A 21,807-nucleotide genomic window follows, 5' to 3' on the forward strand; every position below is an offset into this window, starting at 1 on the left:
CTTATCACTTATCACTGTTAAGGACTAATCATTCACATGATGGCAGTTTTAGTTTAGTTTGCAGTTTTAAGGTATGCTATAGAATGTGACACCCCAGCTGTTGCCACCCCACACTGCCCTGATGCTGCGCACCTGCTGCCATTTTGCCTAACAAGCCCAGAAATCATTGTGAATGAGGGATAAGCTGCCAGTAGACTGACCAACATAAATGTTTTGGTCAGTCTTGGGCTGTTGTTGTTCTCTCCAGAGACACAACTGGTGAAAAATAAAGGCACCACCTCCTTGTGGGCGAGGTCTGGTGACCTGGTAGGAGGCGAAGTTTAGGAGGCATAAGCAGCATGTGGTTTTGAGTGCCTTTTTCACATGCCTTTATTTTGCCGCCTAAAGCCACCCCAGTTCCTCCTCCATGTTTTTCCTTCCTCCACATTTTTTTTCTTCTGTGGTCCCCAGGGGCATGCCACACAGTGGTTGTGATGAACCTTCACTTTTGGCCACATTTCGCAGTTGAACAAGTACATCCGAGCTGGCATGTAAGCATGATGATGAGTTCTCTCAACTAGTTATTGCATAAGAGGAGATCAAAGAGGCCCACATTTCCAGTTAGTCTCAAGCCAGTTTCAGTTACATGTGATGAACAACAACCAGGCCGAACCCCTGCAGTTTCACATGAAGAAATACTTTGCAGGTTGCTGGTCACGCTTTACTTTGACAGAGCCTGAGTACTGTGGTAAGTATTCACACAGGTTTTGAAATATTTTTTTTTGTTTTTTTTTTTCAGCTTTGATCAATTCTGTAGCCAAATGTTCAACTGGTGAAGCACCTTAATATCTGTGTAGTACCTCTGAAATCCTCTCTGATATTGCCAGCACTAGATCCTGTAGGAGAGGGTTTTTTTGGAAAAAAATCATTGAACTCATCACAGAGAAGCTGAAACAGAGAGGCTGAATTTCCAAACATCAGCCTGTAGGTCATTCCAGCGATTATCCTAGAGATCACTGAAGAAAGAATTCATCAGTCCAGTGTATGTCTTGCGGTGTCTCTGGCAAACCCTGGGGGGATGTCTGTGGTCAATCATTGGGCCACAGAACTGTTCAGTGAGAGGGCGTATAAATCTGCTGTACAGTACAGCAAATGGTGGAGACTGTATCTAGTAAGTACATGAATAGTACATATACAGTACATAGATACATATATACATAAAATAGTACATTTTAGCTCTTTTCAAGTACACTTAAATGCACAATAGCATAATAAAGTTTAACATACTTGGGTTGGGTAAGCACAGTACCCTGCCAGACTCGTCTTTTATGTCAGGACAACATAAATTTCTATCCATTAGCATAGTGATAACTGCGTGGAAAAGTCAAACCCCATTGAGTTTAAGTGGATTCCAACATTATTTGGCATACTGCATCTATAAAACCGCCTTCTTTGCTGTGGTTTGAGGCGAGTGTAATTTATGCATGCAGATTACACAATGTTAATAGATAAACTACAAATTCAGTGAGTACTTTAGCCTAGAAGTTGTAGTGCAAGACTAAAGAGAACGAAAATGTAATAATTATTCAAATATGCCACACATGTCCTGGTCCTGATTTATTAACACAGCAAATGGGAAAGAAACCTGTAACTGGTCTAAGGGGTCCTTACCAACACATAATGGTACGGCATGGCCTTAGTAACCATTTGGCCTGCAGTGGAAAGGCCTGTATCTTTTGGTTGCAAAGTATTGCTCCTGTTTTCTATAGTGTTCCTTTCCTGTTTGTGCATACTGTGTTTTGACCTGCTTTAATGTTTATCTGCTGGTTTGATGTTACTGTTTTAGGTTATTGCTGTGGCTTTGTTTTTTTTAGCTCCTCCATGTACACCATGTTCCAAATTATTTTGCAAATTGGATTTAAGTGTCATAAAGATTACATTTTTTGTTTTTTAATTAAACTTATGGATGGTATTGCGTCTCTGGGCTCTTTGGATCACTGAAAGCAATCTCAGACATCTGTGATAATTAGTTTACCAAAAATGAAAAGCATCAAATGAAAGGCATGAAAACATTTGATGGTTCACAAAAACTTAAGCATGATCATCATACTGTGGCTGATTCAGAGCACAGATGGCCAGTGCTCACAAGCAGAAACGATTGCAGTGGGCCCAGACATACATGAAGACTAATCTTCAAACAGTCTTGTTTACCGATGAGTGCGTGCAACCCTGGATGGTCCAGATTGATGGAATAGTGGATGGTTGGTGGATTGTCACCACATCCCAAAAAGTCTGCAACATCAGCACTTTTTTTGGCAGAGTCATGTTTTGGGCAGTATTTGGGGAACGAGCTGGTAGGCCCCTTTAGGGTTCCTGAAGGTGTGATGACCTTGGCAACCATGCATTCTGTAGCAAAAACATTTTCATGCATGACAATGCATGCCTCTTTCATGCTGCAAAGAATACCTCTGTGTCATTGGCTGCTATGGGCATAAAAGGAGAGAAACTTGGTATGGCCGCCATCCTCCCCTGATCTTAAATCTATTGAGAACCTTTGGAGTATCCTCAAGCAAAAGCTCTATGAGGGTGGGAGGCAGTTTACATCAAAACAGCAGCTCTGGGAGGCTATTCTGACATCCTGCCAAAAACAATTCAAGAGGAAACTCTCCAAACAACTCACAAGTTCAGTGGATGCAAGAATTGTTAATATATCAAAGAAGAGGTCCAATATTAACATGGAATTGGAATGTTTTTAATTGAAACAGCTTTTTTTTTAACAAGAAATGTTTCTATGCACTTGCTTATTAAGCTGAGAGTGTAATTACTTTTTTACATGTGTGATAAAGATTTTACCCTCAATAAATAATATATTTTGAAAACTTTTATTTTTAATCATTTTATATATTTCTGCATTATGAAAATGTGAAAAAATAGAGGAACTCCAGGACCAATATGTTAGGCAAGGACAAATATGTTACAATGACATTCTATGTAGGTATCAGCTGACCTTTTTAACCTGTACTCTAACTCTCTACACTCACAATAGCTAGAGATACAGTTTCAGAGGGGACAACAGTGCATTTTGTATGTAACTTTGGATGAGATTAAGTGTCAACTAAATGCTTTAAAAATAAATCAGTAATCGATGTGTTACGATGGGTGAAGCTTGGAGGCAGAGGCGAACATGGTAAAACACAGGTATGTGTTAAAGATAAAGATTTGTTAAAGATAAAACTAAACATAATACAAAGAGATACAAACTGGGGAACAAACTAAACACAGAAACTAACAAAGAAACTGACATGAACACACATACACATGATCACATTCAAGACCAAAGGCTGAAACAAAGGGGTACTTACACATACAATTATACAAATGAGGAACACCTAGAGCAAAAAAGAGGGCATGGCTACAGAGGAGGGACAGGTGGAAATACTAATGAGCATGCGGGGCAAGGAAGGACAGAAGCAAATCAAGTCAAGTCAAGTGGGTTTATTGTCATTTCAACTACATACAGAGTACACAGTGAAACGAAACAACGTTCCTCCAGGACCATGGTGCGACATAGACAGTGCATACAAGACAAATAGAACCTTGTTTGGTGAAACCAAACAAAGGGACAGTTGTGAAATGTATTACATGCAATCCAAAACAGATCTATTAAGTGAGCACTTATTACCATCAATGAATATGTCACAATATTGCTAAATTAATTAATGTAATTAATGTAACTATTCCCAGAATTGTTCATGTTACCTAATGCAGGTGCTCAGTATTTAGAGAAAGGTTACACAAATATAATATGTATACTAGTACCAATACTACTACCTCTATTATTAATAATAGTAATAACAAAAAAATAAGAAGAAAATATTTGGTTTACTCCCCCTAAAGTTAGTTCAATTAAATAAGCGAATGATATAGGCAAAACCTACCAAAACATTTCTTTTTGTATTTTAGGGCTATATACTTTACAGTTTTGCCATTGCAATTGTTTCAGAACAATATTACAGTATACAGCAAATTTTGTCAGTGTTAAAGCAACACCATGAGTGTTAAAAAGTAACACTTCCAGTGCTGATTTAACACTATACATTTCCTGTATACATAGCCTACTGACTAGACTCTCCAGCAGAATCTATTTTAAGGAATCTATTCTTAGGGCAGCACTCACCTGTCCAGGTGCAGCTAGAGTTGTTGCTGACTGAGGAAACTGGTCTGACATTGCTGAGCACCAAGGTATGACAGACAAGAGCTGAAAAGATAAAAAGGTAATTGATAAAATAGAAGTTAAGGTCCATTAAAGCAATTACTTTGATCTCTAAACACCTAATTCTTACTGTATACTACAATACTGAACCTCAGAGTAGAAAGAACAGACAGACACACAACAAGAACATCAGACAGTATTGCATTCACCTTAAGTTAAAGGGCACACTGCAATATCCCATTACCATTCAAAAAATAAAGATGCATGGCTCTAAAAATAAACAACACAAGTGTTCATGCACAGAGCTGAAGAATCTTAAGACTATGGAGAGCAGTTGAAGACTCTCACACATCTGACCATTAAAGCAGGCATTTGAAACCCAGTAAGTCACCACTGGAACACAGTGTGTTTAATTACTGCCCCAGTGTTATATGCACATTCATATTTCAACCCTTGTACATTGAATATATGATTTACAAATGCATTTTATTTCTAGAACATAACACTAAATGCAAAGTATACAACAAATACTTAAAGCTATGTGTTCTGAACCTCATTAAAAGCCATCATCCAGCGACCATCCTTCTTTGCTTTCAGTTTTAGTACTACACAATTATTTACATATATAATAATATAGCACATTCTGGAATAGAAATCTGTTATTCAGATTTAATGTAATCAAACTATACTGGTAAAACATTTTCTAGCAGTCTCAGTTAACCTTAAAAAAAAACCTAATATATGCACAATAATATATACAGATTACAGCAACTGTCCATATTGACCTTAGTACACAGGCCTGACTCAGACTCATGAAACAAAAATCATGAAAACTAAAGTTACAGAAAAATAGAGGTTACAGGAAAAATTAACACATGTTTAAGAAGAGACTTACTTCAGAGACTGCCATTGTCAAGCATCTGAGAAACTCGTAGGGGGGCTGGCTAAACTCTTTTATACTGCCTTAAGAAAGGACTAAAATTCTCAAGCCCTGACAGCATGTCTTTCTATATCTGCATTATTTCCAAATGAGAACATTAAACTTAAAGGATAAATATATATTGCTCCTTGTTTCTTATCAAAATTAGCACTTACCATAAACAAATGGAGCAAACCTGAACCTTTATTTATTTATAACATGAAAAGGTTGCACTGTCCTTGCAACAGAACACCAGTGAGATCACACAGCTTCTCCAAATTTGACCTAGGATTTCTTCAGTGCCAAACCTCATTAAAAAGAGGACTCTTCTTGAAATCCAAGAATCCTTTTAAACTAGCAAGCATTTAAGTTTAAAAATAATACTAATTGACAAATATGGACCATTTACATTTTAACCAGACTTTCAAACATTAGAAAATATTAGGGATATTAGGAAATATGCTGACACTGAAGGGAATGATTATGTTTATTCTTTTAAAAACATTTCATTAATGGATAGCCTTACTTCTAAAATTATTAGTAACCAAAATACATTCCTGTTATCTAATTTTATAAAACTATTTAAAGAATTGTTCAACATTTCTATGAAATAACTATCAAATTTGTTTTGTTTTAAGCCTAAAAACCTTAAGGATGCAGTGATCCACCCACAGAACGCCAGTGTTTTAAGGTATAATATGATACATAAGGATGTCGTCATCATTCCCTCTTAGGGAGGAAATACATCAAGCAAAAATCCATGACCAAACATAGCCTGAACGTTCTGCTGAGTGAACATTAAAGGGGCTATATAAGAGGCTCCCCCAAGCACTGAGGCTACCCCAGGCACCCTGCATAGGTGAGGTGACGGGACATGTTTGTCTTAATGTCTGAATAGAATGATGTATTTAAGTTTTTTTATGCTTTTTCTGCATAATTCTTTAAATTTATTTGATTCTAATGTCATATTCACACATTGTCCTACTACTTTGTTTTCTCTTTTATTTCAGAATCTACAAACCGCCAGACCTTCTCTGTACTTGGGAACAAAAAGGTAAGATGTATAATACATTCTATCCTGGAGTTAAAAAGTAATGTCTTTCTCTGTCATCTCTGACACATATATCACCATAAGGACCTTTTTTAGAGCATAAAAGTAATGTTAGATTCAGTGTTAGAGCGTGTATAGGCCACATAACTCACACCTATACAAACAACAAGCTACCTGTTCACAATGTTGCAACTGATCCTTTGTACATTGTAACTAAAATAGTTGTGGGAAGTTTGGAGTGCTCGTCCCAGGTTCTCATTGGTTTCCTCCAGTTTCCTCCCTTCTTCCACAAACACACTTAGTAGGTAAATTGGCTAGATTCAGTTTCCTCTAGGTGTAAGTGAATGAGTGTTGTCACACCCTGCGATGGCCTGGCGCACTGTCCAGGAAGTATTCCTGTCCATCAAGACTTAAAGTGACCTTAACCAGGAAGAGAAGATAAATGAACTAATAATCTTCATCAAATATTTATCAACCATTTAGCAAAAAAAAGTGTATGGTAGGTTGTACTCCGCTTTCCCAAGTACAGAAAAAATGCTAAACATATTAATTAATTTCACAGTAAAACGTCATCATGGGGGATGGAGATATGGAGTGTTTTGGCCCAGCGGCCATCTACCTCCGCAAGCCAGACAGGGAGAGGATTGAGGCTCAGAACAAACCTTTTGATGCTAAAACAGCCGTCTTTGTTGCTGAGCCCGCTGAGATGTACCTGAAGGGTACACTGAAGAGTAAAGAGGGTGGTAAAGCCACTGTTCAAACTCTGTGTGGAAAAGTAAGTGAAAGGATAAAGGATAAGACAATATTTCGCAAAGTAAATGGATTTCCTGTAAACATTTAAGTAACTTTATTAATTATTAAATTAATTAAAAATACATTATTAATGATTATACATTATTAAACTGCAATTTTTTAACAAAACAATCTTTGCAGACCCTCACAGTCAAGGAAGACGATGTCTATCCCATGAACCCACCTAAATTTGACAAAATTGAAGACATGGCCATGATGACCCACCTCAACGAGCCTTGTGTGCTGTATAACCTCAAAGAGCGTTACGCAGCATGGATGATCTACGTAAGTTTAAAACTGAAAGACTGAATAAGACTGTTTATAAATGAGAGGTTACTCCATGATGACCATCTGTTCACATCTTCAGACCTACTCAGGGTTGTTCTGCGTCACTGTGAACCCCTACAAGTGGCTCCCAGTGTATGACGCAGTTGTTGTAACTGGATACAGAGGCAAGAAGAGAATTGAAGCCCCACCCCACATCTTCTCCATCTCTGATAATGCCTATCAGTTCATGCTCACAGGTATGATGTTGCTTAATGAATCTGCCTAATAGAAAACTGTATTACTAGTTTATTATTTAAATAATACAAAGCAAGTAAGACTGTAATTAGTGTACAAAACTGTTTCTTTAAAAAACAATTCAGGAATAATGTGCCACATTTTGTCCTTCAGATCGTGAGAACCAGTCAATTTTGATTACGTGAGTACAGAGAAAGTCATTTTATGTCAGCATTCTTAATTATCCTGAATTAAAGTATTGTTAACATAACACACTTCCTCTAACTTCAGTGGAGAATCCGGTGCAGGAAAGACTGTGAACACCAAACGTGTCATCCAGTACTTTGCGACAATTGCAATGACTGGGCAGAAGAAAGCAGAGCCTGTTCCTGGCAAAATGCAGGTAAATGAATCTCTCTATCAGGATTCTCTGAGCATTCGTGAGAGATTTCCTAACTAAAATATGTGCTGTGATCTCTAGGGTTCACTGGAGGACCAAATCATTGCAGCCAACCCCCTGCTGGAGGCTTATGGTAATGCCAAGACCATCAGGAATGACAACTCCTCTCGTTTTGTAAGTGCACACAAACCACAAACAGTGCTCAGACTTTGCATAGATGATAGTAAAAACACAGGAGAAAAATGAATTAATCTAAACATCTTTTTGGACCCCCAGGGTAAATTCATCAGAATTCACTTTGGACAAACTGGTAAACTGGCCTCAGCTGATATTGAAACATGTAAGTTTCAGTCAATACTGTTAAATTATGTTAATCATGTTATTCCTAAATTGTTTGATGTGAAAATGTACAGGAACATCTAAATATACAAAAGTAATCCTGTAATATTAAAGGAACATGATTGATCACTACCTGCAGGTGCAGTAAATCGTGTTCCGAATCTGCCTGTGTGCCTCTTTAAATTAGAAAAGCAAAGATGCAAAATTAATGATGACTAACACTGGTTATCAGTTTCATTTCCAAAAACTCACAAGTTGTGGAATTATGTTTATTGGGATTAAGCTATTTCGCATAATGCAATTCCCACTTATAAAATGTTTTATGTGTTCAAAAAAGTTTATATATAAGTATATATGCTCAGGATTATAAATATACTCAAATGTTCTGCATGATGTAAAAGATATAAAAACAAAATATAAAATAAAAAGAAAATACAGTGCTTTGTTGTAAAAGTGTACATGAATACTCATTTGATGTATAATTAGATCTGTTGGAAAAGTCAAGAGTCACTTTCCAGCTGTCCGCTGAGAGGAGCTACCACATCTTCTACCAACTCATGACTGGACACAAGCCAGAGCTGCTTGGTATGAAATCTAAAAATATTATTTCAACACCTTTTTAGATTATTTGTAATATTCAAGAGATTTGACTTTAATATTCTTTCCACACAGAGGCACTGCTCATCACCACCAACCCCTATGACTACCATATGATCAGCCAGGGTGAAATCACAGTCAAGAGCATCAATGATGTGGAGGAGTTCATTGCCACAGATGTAAGCACAAGTTCACTAAACTTCATATTGGCATTATTAAATATGTGTCTCATCTTCAACGGTCTATCCACTGTTTCACCAAATCCAGACTGCTATTGACATCCTGGGCTTCACTGCTGATGAGAAAATCAGCATTTACAAGCTGACTGGTGCTGTGGTGCATCATGGCAATATGAAGTTCAAGCAGAAGCAGAGAGAGGAGCAGGCTGAGCCTGATGGCACTGAGGGTAAATATTGTTCAACGCAACATGAATCTGACTTAACTACTGAACTGAGCTGCAGTTAATAACACTATCGCTTTATTCTCTTTAGTGGCTGATAAAATCGCCTACCTCTTGGGCCTGAACTCTGCTGATATGCTGAAAGCTCTGTGCTACCCCAGAGTGAAGGTCGGAAATGAGTTTGTGACCAAAGGCCAGACTGTACCTCAGGTAATAAGATATTATGTAACCAATAGATTAAAACAATGTTTTTAATGGTTTCAAAAATCAACAGGAGGACCAAAGCATACTATTGGTCTCTACAGGTGAACAACGCTGTCATGGCTCTTTGTAAATCCATCTATGAGAAAATGTTCTTGTGGATGGTTGTGCGTATCAATGAGATGTTGGACACAAAACAGCCAAGGCAGTTCTTCATTGGTGTGCTGGACATCGCAGGATTTGAGATCTTTGATGTAAATACTTACTGATTTTAATGTTCACTGTATTCCTTATATAGTGATACGATGGTTTCACAACTTTTACACATGTTAATACATCACTATACCTTACCAGTTCAACAGCTTGGAGCAGCTCTGCATTAACTTCACAAATGAGAAACTGCAACAGTTCTTCAACCACCACATGTTTGTGCTGGAACAAGAGGAGTACAAGAAAGAAGGAATTGAGTGGGAGTTCATTGACTTTGGTATGGACTTGGCTGCCTGCATTGAACTTATTGAGAAGGTAAGCCACTTACATTCAAGGACCATAATAAACCACTCATAAACCACCATATGTTCACCTCATTCCTGCCACTAAATTAATCTGATACCAACAGCCAATGGGCATCTTCTCCATCCTGGAAGAGGAGTGCATGTTCCCCAAGGCAACAGACACATCCTTCAAGAACAAGCTGTACGACCAGCATCTTGGCAAAAGTAATGCCTTCCAGAAGCCAAAGCCCGCCAAGGGTAAAGCAGAAGCTCACTTCTCTCTGGTGCACTACGCCGGCACTGTGGATTACAACATTTCTGGCTGGTTAGACAAGAACAAGGACCCCCTGAATGACTCTGTTGTACAACTGTACCAGAAATCAGCAAACAAACTCTTGGCCTTACTGTACGCAAGTCATGCAGGTGCTGATGGTAAGGTGACAGAAACTGTATTGAAACATAAGTACTAAAATAAATACAACATTACATTCTCATAGTAATACAAATCAATATTGAACTGCAGCACTAATGATACTGTCACAATGGTGGACTACTTTCATTGTCAATAGATGGTGGCAAAGGTGGTGGTAAGAAGGCTGGCAAAAAGAAGGGTGGTTCCTTCCAGACAGTATCTGCTCTGTTCCGGGTAAGAAATAATGTATATTTAAATAAGAAATGCATAAAAAAGGGTTTTCATGTGCAAACAGCAAAATCATACAAATGAATTTGGAAGTGTTATAACATTAAATGCCAACACAAAACTCCATAGGAGAACTTGGCCAAGCTGATGACCAACTTGAGGAGCACTCATCCTCACTTTGTGCGCTGCCTGATCCCCAATGAGTCCAAGACTCCAGGTAGGGGGCTCTTTACAATGTCATTTGTTGAAAAAGATAAAGGATTTTCAAATTACAGTGCCAAAATTTTATATCTAAATGAATTCTTACCCTTTTAGGTCTGATGGAGAACTTCTTGGTTATCCACCAGTTGAGGTGTAATGGTGTGCTGGAGGGTATCAGAATCTGCAGAAAGGGATTCCCCAGCAGAATCCTCTACGGTGACTTTAAGCAAAGGTCAATTTCATTATATGCATAAAGTTAAATAAGTTTCAAAATAAATGTTAAATTCACACCTTTTACTAAGTTGTCATTTTCAATACAGATACAAGGTCTTGAATGCCAGTGTCATCCCAGAGGGACAGTTCATTGACAACAAGAAAGCCTCAGAGAAACTCTTGAGCTCCATTGATGTGGACCACACCCAGTACAAGTTTGGACACACCAAAGTAAGTGAATGATGTCTCTGTGAAATGAATAGTATTTTACCATGGATGTTTCAAATATCAGGCAGTTGTTTTTTTTTAGTTGTCCTAAAGCTGAAAGTGTGACAATTTGTAAAACTGATCTGCAACATCATGTTAACAGGTGTTCTTCAAAGCTGGTCTGCTGGGTACCCTTGAGGAGATGCGAGATGACAAATTAGCAATTCTGGTAACCATGACTCAAGCTCTTTGCCGAGGCTACCTTATGAGGAGGGAGTTTGTCAAGATGATGGAGAGGAGGTATATGTTGGTTCAGACAACAAAGCAAAAACACATCATATATGGATTTGCAATAAAGCTAAACTAAAAGAAACTTTTGCCATTTTGAATTGCAGAGAGTCCATCTTTTCCATTCAGTACAACATCCGCTCATTCATGAATGTGAAACACTGGCCATGGATGAAGCTGTACTTCAAGATCAAGCCTCTGCTGAAGAGTGCAGAGACAGAGAAAGAAATGGCTGCCATGAAGGAAAACTTTGAGAAAATGAAGGAGGATCTGGCAAAGGCACTGGCCAAGAAGAAAGATCTTGAGGAGAAGATGGTGTCACTTCTTCAGGAGAAAAATGACCTGCAACTGCAAGTTACATCTGTAAGAATTTTATGTCAAGTTGTAAAACTTTGAAGCATGTTGGGTAATGTTCACTGGTACTAAAATCATTACATTTACAGGAATCCGAGAACCTCTCAGATGCTGAGGAAAGGTGTGAGGGCCTCATCAAGAGTAAGATCCAGCTTGAAGCCAAACTCAAAGAGACAAATGAGAGACTGGAGGATGAGGAGGAAATCAATGCTGAGCTGACCGCCAAGAAGAGGAAACTGGAGGATGAGTGCTCTGAGCTGAAGAAGGATATTGATGATCTGGAGCTCACCTTGGCTAAAGTGGAGAAGGAGAAACACGCCACTGAGAACAAGGTTAGAAAATATTGCAGTGTTAGTGGTATTTTTAATTTTAAGAAATTTACATTATATATGTAAACATTATATATGAAATATGTTATATTTTAAAATGTCTTCACACAGGTGAAGAACTTGACTGAGGAGATGACTGCTCAGGATGAGAGCATTGCTAAACTCACCAAGGAGAAGAAGGCCCTCCAAGAGGCACACCAGCAGACTTTGGATGATCTCCAGGCAGAGGAAGACAAAGTCAACACTCTGACCAAATCCAAGACAAAGCTTGAACAACAAGTGGATGATGTAAGATCTGAAAGAAACAAATCTTTGACAAAAATATTTAATAGTTGATTCCCTCTGTGCCATTCTCAGTATTGCTGGTTTGCCTAAATTACAGCTTGAAGGTTCACTGGAGCAGGAGAAGAAACTCCGTATGGACCTTGAGAGAGCCAAGAGGAAGCTTGAGGGTGATTTGAAACTGGCCCAGGAGTCCATAATGGATCTGGAGAATGACAAGCAGCAGTCTGAGGAAAAGATCAAGAAGTATGTATCATCACAGAGTACAGATTAGAAATAATGTGTTGGTAAAATTAAACTTCAGTCACTAAAATGGTTACTTGTTAATTCTGATACATTTTTTAAAACAGGAAGGACTTTGAAACTAGCCAACTTCTGAGTAAGATTGAGGATGAACAGTCGTTGGGTGCTCAGCTTCAGAAGAAGATTAAGGAACTCCAGGTAAATCATCTCTGGAGAAAACAGTATACTTAATAACAATCAATAAGATCGATCCGGATGACAATTAATATATTTCTTTTAGGCTCGTATTGAGGAGCTGGAGGAGGAAATTGAGGCTGAGCGTGCAGCTCGAGCTAAAGTTGAGAAGCAGAGAGCTGATCTCTCCAGGGAACTTGAAGAGATCAGTGAGAGGCTCGAGGAGGCTGGTGGTGCCACTGCTGCTCAGATTGAGATGAATAAGAAGCGTGAGGCTGAGTTCCAGAAGCTGCGCCGTGATCTAGAAGAATCCACTCTGCAGCATGAAGCCACAGCTGCTGCTCTCCGCAAGAAACAAGCTGACAGTGTTGCTGAGCTTGGAGAGCAGATCGACAACCTTCAGAGGGTCAAACAGAAGCTGGAGAAAGAAAAGAGTGAATATAAGATGGAGATAGATGACCTGTCCAGCAACATGGAGGCTGTGGCAAAAGCAAAGGTGTGCCTTTAGATGAAACATACAGTTTACTGTAGGTTTTAAGTTACTTATAGTTAAATGCAGTGTTTTTAAATTTTGGAGTAATTTATGTTTTATGTGCATCTGTAAATGTTACTAAATCATGTTATGTCAAAGCATTTAGTTATGTATACTTGTAGGCAAATCTAGAGAAGGTGTGTCGTACTCTTGAGGACCAGCTGAGTGAACTCAAATCTAAAAATGATGAACACGTCCGTCAACTGAATGACATCAGTGCACAAAGAGCACGACTTCAGACTGAGAATGGTAATTAGAGCCACAATAATTAAGGAGGTGAAATAATTGAATCTTTATTTGACTTTTGAGATCTACTTTGCTCAATATTTTTCAAGGTGAATTTGGCCGTCAGCTTGAAGAGAAGGAAGCACTTGTTTCTCAGCTGACCCGAGGAAAACAAGCTTACACACAGCAGATTGAGGAACTCAAGAGACAAATTGAAGAAGAAGTCAAGGTACTATAGAAATGAAACATTTTAAACAGCTGTTTCAAATGCCATTTTTGAGTGCCAACCAACTGAACAAGAATAACTTAAGCAAACGCTTGTAAACCCTTAGGCGAAGAACGCCCTGGCTCATGCTGTACAATCAGCTCGTCATGACTGTGACCTGCTCAGAGAGCAGTTTGAGGAGGAGCAGGAGGCCAAGGGTGAGCTTCAGCGTGGAATGTCCAAGGCCAACAGTGAGGTGGCTCAGTGGAGAACCAAATATGAGACAGATGCCATCCAGCGTACTGAGGAGCTTGAGGAGTCCAAGTAAGTGAAATATGGACAGTAAAAACAGATAGACATATGATACAAATTTAAAATAAATCAAAATGTAACATTACACAACTTGACTTTCTCAGGAAAAAGCTTGCCCAGCGTCTACAGGATGCTGAGGAATCTATTGAAGCTGTGAACTCCAAGTGTGCCTCTCTGGAGAAGACCAAGCAGAGACTGCAGGGTGAAGTGGAGGACCTCATGATTGATGTTGAGAGAGCCAATGCATTAGCTGCAAACCTTGACAAGAAGCAAAGGAACTTTGACAAGGTGAAGTGCTTGCCAAATCATCATTAACCATCAACATGTTAAAATGGACATTTCATTATACTTGTCATTTTCAGGTGCTGGCAGAATGGAAGCAGAAGTATGAAGAAGGTCAGGCTGAGCTGGAAGGAGCTCAGAAAGAGGCTCGCTCTCTCAGCACTGAGCTCTTTAAGATGAAGAACTCATATGAGGAAGCTCTTGACCAGTTGGAGACCCTCAAGAGAGAGAACAAGAATTTGCAGCGTATGTACCTCAGAAATGAACATAGAAAGATTATCTCTAGAGCTTGGTAGATCTTCAATAAGAAACATATTCCTCTTACTTCTGCAGAGGAGATCTCTGACCTGACTGAACAGCTTGGTGAGACTGGAAAAACGATCCATGAACTGGAGAAGGCAAAGAAGACAGTGGAGACGGAGAAATCAGAAATCCAGGCTGCTCTTGAGGAAGCTGAGGTAACATCACATATATATTTATTTAATATGACTAAATACAGATTTGAGTTTACACTAAACATTTATCTAATTCTTCAGGGCACACTTGAGCATGAGGAGTCCAAGATTCTTCGTATTCAGCTTGAGCTCAACCAAGTAAAGAGTGAGATTGACAGGAAGCTGGCTGAGAAGGATGAGGAGATGGAGCAGATCAAGAGGAACAGTCAGAGGGTCATTGAGTCCATGCAGAGCACTCTGGACTCTGAGGTCAGGAGCAGGAATGATGCCCTCAGAGTCAAGAAGAAAATGGAGGGAGATCTAAATGAAATGGAGATTCAGCTGAGCCATGCCAACCGTCAGGCTGCTGAAGCCCAGAAACAGCTCAGAAACGTCCAAGGACAGCTCAAGGTAAACCTCTAGCATTTGTTGTAAAAGAAAGAGAGTTCAAGAAAATTAATAAATGAATTTACTAATAAATATCCTATAATATTTTTTTCATGTCAGGATGCCCAACTGCACCTTGATGAGGCTATCAGAGGACAGGAAGACATGAAGGAGCAGGTTGCCATGGTGGAGCGCAGGAATAACCTGATGCTGGCCGAGATCGAGGAGCTGAGATCTGCACTGGAACAGACAGAGAGAGGCCGCAAAGTGGCTGAACAGGAGCTGGTGGATGTCAGTGAACGTGTGGCACTGCTGCACTCTCAGGTAAGTTCTACTTGTTTATAAATTTTCTATTGACATTCCATACAAAATTACAAAGGGCTTAATAATTGTCCCTTTCAATAGAATACCAGTCTAATCAACACCAAGAAGAAGCTTGAGGCTGATCTGGTCCAGATCCAAGGTGAGGTGGATGATACAATTCAGGAAGCCAGAAATGCTGAAGAGAAGGCTAAGAAGGCCATTACTGATGTGAGTGTTTAACTACATAGATTTTTTTTCTATGTGATTTATAACCAGAAAGCTAAACCAATCACATGGCTCATTTTTAGGCTGCCATGATGGCAGAGGAGCTGAAGAAGGAACAGGACACCAGTGCTCATCTGGAGAGGATGAAGAAGAACCTTGAAATTACTGTTAAAGATCTGCAGCATCGCCTGGATGAGGCTGAGAACCTTGCCATGAAAGGTGGAAAGAAGCAGCTTCAGAAACTTGAGTCTAGGGTACTGATTCTGATCTTTATACAAAAATAAATTATACAATTGTTTACTGTTATTAACTATTATGCTTTGTAATATTTCAATTTATGCTAAACTAAATTTACCTAATGATATATTGTGTTCTAGGTGCGTGAGCTGGAGGCTGAGGTTGAAACTGAACAGAGACGTGGCGCTGATGCTGTTAAAGGAGTTCGCAAATATGAAAGGAGAGTTAAGGAACTCACCTACCAGGTACAGAATTGACTTGCATAAAACATGAAAAACACACAAAATGTAAATAATTATTTGACCAAGCAATGGGTAAATCAAAGGCAATGTTTTCAGACTGAGGAAGACAAGAAGAATGTGACTAGACTGCAGGATCTGGTGGATAAATTGCAGCTTAAAGTGAAGGCCTACAAGAGACAGGCTGAGGATGCTGTAAGTGTACATTTGTTTGACAGTGCATTAGGAAGAATAAAATATATTGCAGACATACGTGCCTGAGGGGGAGCAAACGTCCATATGAAATTTGTATTTGTATGTACTTATCAAGGTCCAGATTCTGACTGAATATATGAAAATATTGTGTTCTATTTGACAAAATTCTGCCATATGTATTAGTCATCTACTACAGATTTTTTTTTTACCTATACCTCTAATAAATTCAATCCACAGATCAGCAACTCTGCTGTTAGCAAAATGTTTAGTTAATTGGGTCGGCAGCCTTTATCCCTTTATTCCCACACCGCAAACTGGGAAAAAATGGGAAACTCCCCCACTTTCCTTTAAAAACAGACACCTGTGCATTCAAATGTTGTACACATATCAACAACACTTGTGATGTTTGCCATTCTAACAGGAGGAGCAGGCCAACACCCACCTGTCCAGGTACAGGAAGGTGCAGCATGAGCTGGAGGAGGCTCAGGAACGTGCTGACATCGCTGAGTCCCAGGTCAACAAGCTGAGAGCCAAGAGCCGAGAAGCTGGAAAGGTAAATTCACATATTCTATTACACTAATGCGTTTGTATAAATACCATAGCATAGATGTTTCTACATTGTAGTATGTGTCCATTGCACATAGATTTGTTATCCAGCATTTAGCTCCTGTTGATTTGTTTAACAGTAAGTAACAAAAATGCACAAAAAAAGTTACTAATAAAGTTCAAAATTCAAGTGGTAGCCATGTGCCACTGACTGATTCGGCAAAAGCAACTTGTCATAGGCCATATTTACAGCCATGCCTTTTTTTATAAGAAGTCCACTGAGCAGGACTGTGTCAGTGGGTACCATTGTTAACAGACTTAATAGAAGAATATTTTAATGTATTTAAAATCTATTTCGTGACTTAATTTGTACCCTTCGTAGTACATACATACCCCTCAAATGGTAAGACACAAGACAAAAGCAATGGAGGGAGTTAGATACAATTGTAAAGAACAGACTACGGTCTGTAATGTAGAGTTTTACTAATTTATACTAATGTTTTCAGGGAAAGGAGGCGTCTGAATAAAGAACGAAGACCACAAGCGACACCCACAAGCAATCATATAATATGCATTACTTGTGAAATGTTCATATACAAATGAAATAAAACTGCAACAAAGACACTTGAGCATTTGCATTTTTTTTCAACTGATCAGAAGTTAAAATAATTAACTGTGCTTGTCTTATTTTGTGTAATTATCATAATGAAATATATGTGATATACATCTGAAGCTTCATTTGAACTAAACATGACAATCACATAATTTCCTCTGAGTTAATCTCCATTGCAAAAATCCAGTGGCAGATACATGTTCCAAACTGTGTAGATATACACACCAATCAGCCATTACGCCAGAACCACTGACAGATAAAGTGAAAAACAGTGATGATCTTCATCTAAGTGGCATCTGTCAAAGAGGTGGATATACTACCTTTGCTCTTATGATGTGTTAAAGCAGGAAAAACAAGCAAGGGTGAGAATCAAAAACACAATTTCCAAACTTTGATGGCTAGATGACTGGGTCCGAATATCTTTAAACGATCAAGCAGGTCTTGTGGGTTTTTTTTCTGGTATGCAGTTGTCAGTACCTACAAAAACTGGTCAAAGAAAGGTCAACTGGTGAACCGCCGCCAGTTCAGTAATGCTCATGGAGGCCCCATCTCACAAATTACAGGACAAAAAGGATCTGCTGTTAACATCTTAGTGCCAGATTACACAAGACACCTTTAAGGGTCTTGTGAAGTCCATGTCTTTCTATGCTCAGATCTGTTGTGGCGATCCATGTTGTGGGGACCTATTGGACAAGTGGTGCTAAGGTTATGGCTGACTGGTGTACAATATAACTCATACATGCTGTGAATGGTTTCATTGTAGATGTTCACTTGTGGTCATATAGCTAGTGGGCACTTTTTGGAGATCTTCAGTGGAAACTGTAACTTTCCACTTTACTATTGCTTTTGCTCATTTGCAATATTTTAAATTTACATAAGCCAATAAAGAAGGAGATTAAGCTAAACAAGAATAATTACTGACACTCCTGCACTGTTTAGGTGCCCAAAAAGAGTTTTAATAAAAGGATCACGTAGTATTTTGGTAAAATGAACAACAAAAAAAAACATATTAAAAAGGATTAAACATCAAGTTAGCAATAAGCACCATCCAGTGGTGGCTCAGCGGTTAGAGCTCCGGGCTATTGATGACAGAGTTGTGGGTTTGATACCCAAGCTTGACAAGCTGCAACTGTTGGGCCCTTGAGCAAGGCCCTTCATACTCTCTTCTCCCTGGGCACCATAGCAGTTGCTGCCCGCTGCTCCGGGCTTACGTGTGCTCACTGTCCACTGTGTGTGTTTCACTGGTGTGTATGTGTGTGTTTCACAGCACAGACGGGATAAAAGCAGAATCCAAACTCCATCTGTGTCCGTCACAAATGATCAATATGGTTGTCTTGTCTTGTCTGTCAAAAGCAGATGCAAGACAAAGACATGTGAAAGGAAAAAGCATCCAGAAATGTTAGAAGTCCCAGTTCTTCACATAACCTGAACAAACTGAAGTTTATTTTTATCTGATGTCCTATGAGAATAAATATACAAGGGTCACATATTTTACATCACACAAATGAGGTCACATCTAATTTATATAAGTATTATATTAATGACCCATCTAAACGCATTCTGCAACATGCAATACCAGAGAAGCAGGACAACATTAATTTTCAAATTCATAGGGGAAAAACAGCTCCTAAAGATCAATACAGCCAGCGTACAGTTACACTGGGCGGTGTAGAAGAAGTGGATGAGATGAATGCCTTCACTGGGGAGTACCATAGACAGGCAAGGGACCAATGCTGATATTACAGCAAGAATTGGCAAGGTCAGATCAGCTTTCTTGCAGTTCAGAAACATCTAGATCTCCAGACTACTGACAACATACAGGAAGATCAGAATGTTTAAATGTGAAGGCAGTCTTACTTTATGGGGCAGAGACCTGGAGAACTACCAAGACCACCATCAGAAAAGTATAGACCTTTATTAACAGCTGCATGTGAAGAATCATCTGCATTCGCTGGCCACCAGCTGGCCACCAGCTATCCGCCAAGCAAGAAATCAAGAAAAGGCAGCGGGGATGGCACATGGGCCACAAACTGAAGTCGAGCCTTATCAGACAGGCCCTCGCATGGAATCCCAAAAGGAAATGAGGCTGGTCAAGAAACAAGCAAACTGTACTAATCATACTTGGGGCCACAGCACCGTTCATTAGGAGGACTTAATGGTACAGGGACTGACTCCATATTTGTCACTTTTGCTCCTGGGTCTTTATATTTCTTGTACAGAAAATGGCAGGGACTGTATTTAATATAGTTGTTCCATTTTAGCTCTTCACGTGCACAGATCATGTGGTGACAAGTATACTTCAATGCACTGTAGCATAATAAAGTTTAGCATACCAGAGTCGGCTAACAGGCTCGTCCAACAGTGCTACCAAGGTGTTAGCACAACCCCCCACCAAGCTCTTTCAAAATCGGTACTCAAGTGTTATCACGCCCAGCTTGATTATTGATAGCTAGTATTACCTTTGTGAGGCAAACACTTAAAAGCAAATTGCAGGGTTTCTGTATTAAAAGTTGATGTGTAACATGTGCTGGACTATGTTCAAGCTACTGATTTTGATGATCTTTTATGCAAAAACCATGGCTATAGTAATCTGAAGTCGTCACTCACACGTCAAACGGCATTGCGTTAGTTATAAACAGACTAGTTTAGGTGAATTCACACATTGTTTGGCATACTACATCTATAAAATGGCCTCCTTGGTGTGCTTTAAGACGAGTGTGATTTATGTATGCAGATTACACAATGCTAACAGACGAATTACGGCTTCAGTAAGTTCAGTAAGTAAGTAGCCTCATAGCTGTAGTGCAAGACTAAAGAATGAAGCTGTCACATAATTAGTACGAGACACCATGAATATCCTGGTCCTGAATAAGCAACACAGCAAATACAAACCAAACCGTAACTGGTCTAATGGGGCCAGTGTGAAACGATGTGGAGTGGTCTTGGTAACTTTTGCACTGCAGTGGAAGAGAGGCAAAAGAGACAGACTACACCTGGAAACACCTTTTGTCAGAGGCCTGGGCCAATGAGCCAAAGTAAGGACAACATTCACAGTTCAGGAGTCACTCTTAACTAAAAGTTGTATTTATACTTAAACTCCACACATGTTCAGGGAAAAGAGGTCCCTCAATGTAACAATACAATGTGCAATACCCCCCCCCCAACGTGTGCAATTAGTGGTCAATCAGTAATTATCTGTATATAATCTGTATATAATATTGTTTTTCTACAGAGTTTTTGACTTATTTTATGTATATTGTGCCCACCCACGGGGACACCCCGGTTGCCAGCCACTAAACTGCGGAGCTTGAACAACCACGGAGGCGACCACGGGGCCCTGGGACCGGCCTACTTAAGCTACGCCCGTGAAGATCCCGCCATTGTGCAGGGCCAACATACGGATCGACCGGCACTCAGGAGAGCACCTAGGGGCCACACCCCTCCCAGACCATGAAGCGCCGCGTCCAGCCCCCGCACCTACGGGAACCCAGCCCCCGCCTAACCGCGTGAACGGGGGTCCCCTTGACTATGTTAAGACGCCAACTCACCAGGTTGGCTCCCTAAATATCACAACCTCAGGTGAACCAAATCAATGAATAAATGAAGACAAATAAGACACACTTGAACACAGCTAAAAACATGGCGTGATACATGAACATACTGTCAACATAAAAGTCCCAAGCATGTGACGTGAACATGAACTCTGAACTTTAAGTCCGTGAATGGTGAAATCAACTGAACATCAACTTAAGAGTCCTTGAACTTGAAGCCTGTCGGCTGCGGCTCGGGACTGCCCCCTGGGCGGGCGCGGTGACGCGGACCTGACACTATCCCTCTGACGCTGTGAATTTCCCCACTGAGGGACTAATAAAGGATTATCTTATCTTATCTTATAATACTGAAATTGGCCTTTTTCGCCCCCCTTAACCCCCTGGCATTTACAGTCCATCCATGGAAACTAATCTGTAAAAACAGACTGTTTCAAATTTACATAAACCAGCCTATTTACATAGGCACAATGCAGGATAATTAAAACAGAGGTCATTTTCATATAATGGTTTTAATGGCACAGTAACAGAAACAGTCTGTTTAATTATAAGGGATAAGGATAGTAATAAATGGTAGTGTAAATTAAATATGTTTTTTTCTGGAGCATTAAACAGCACAAACATTGTGGGCGGATCTCAAAGGGGGGAAATATGTAGGATATGGGCCCTTTAAGCGGCGTTATAAAATACATTTTTGTGAGGAGGAA

At 39.5% G+C, this 21,807-nt stretch overlaps 1 protein-coding gene across 1 annotated transcript; it reads left to right on the forward strand.

Annotated features, from left to right (window-relative positions):
• The first annotated feature begins 6,853 nt into the window (after window positions 1–6,853).
• Window positions 6,854–17,466, forward strand: LOC140543091 (myosin heavy chain, fast skeletal muscle-like). Its single transcript, XM_072666105.1, has 39 exons — window positions 6,854–6,941; window positions 7,106–7,239; window positions 7,322–7,478; window positions 7,630–7,657; window positions 7,747–7,858; window positions 7,937–8,029; window positions 8,132–8,195; window positions 8,681–8,779; window positions 8,867–8,970; window positions 9,059–9,197; window positions 9,283–9,401; window positions 9,497–9,646; window positions 9,747–9,917; window positions 10,012–10,318; window positions 10,468–10,532; window positions 10,656–10,743; window positions 10,842–10,959; window positions 11,048–11,171; window positions 11,311–11,447; window positions 11,543–11,798; window positions 11,879–12,121; window positions 12,230–12,406; window positions 12,501–12,646; window positions 12,751–12,841; window positions 12,924–13,313; window positions 13,472–13,598; window positions 13,685–13,803; window positions 13,907–14,103; window positions 14,196–14,379; window positions 14,454–14,619; window positions 14,707–14,831; window positions 14,910–15,218; window positions 15,315–15,518; window positions 15,600–15,725; window positions 15,806–15,976; window positions 16,100–16,204; window positions 16,298–16,393; window positions 16,815–16,946; window positions 17,446–17,466. Exons 1-39 carry the CDS (start codon window positions 6,869–6,871, stop codon window positions 17,464–17,466), a joined length of 5,667 nt encoding a protein of 1,888 aa, XP_072522206.1. The 5' UTR covers window positions 6,854–6,868.
• The last annotated feature ends 4,341 nt before the right edge of the window (window positions 17,467–21,807 follow it).

This window comes from Salminus brasiliensis, chromosome 21 (genome assembly GCF_030463535.1).
Source record: "Salminus brasiliensis chromosome 21, fSalBra1.hap2, whole genome shotgun sequence".
In the NCBI taxonomy this organism is placed as follows: Eukaryota; Metazoa; Chordata; class Actinopteri; order Characiformes; family Bryconidae; genus Salminus; species Salminus brasiliensis.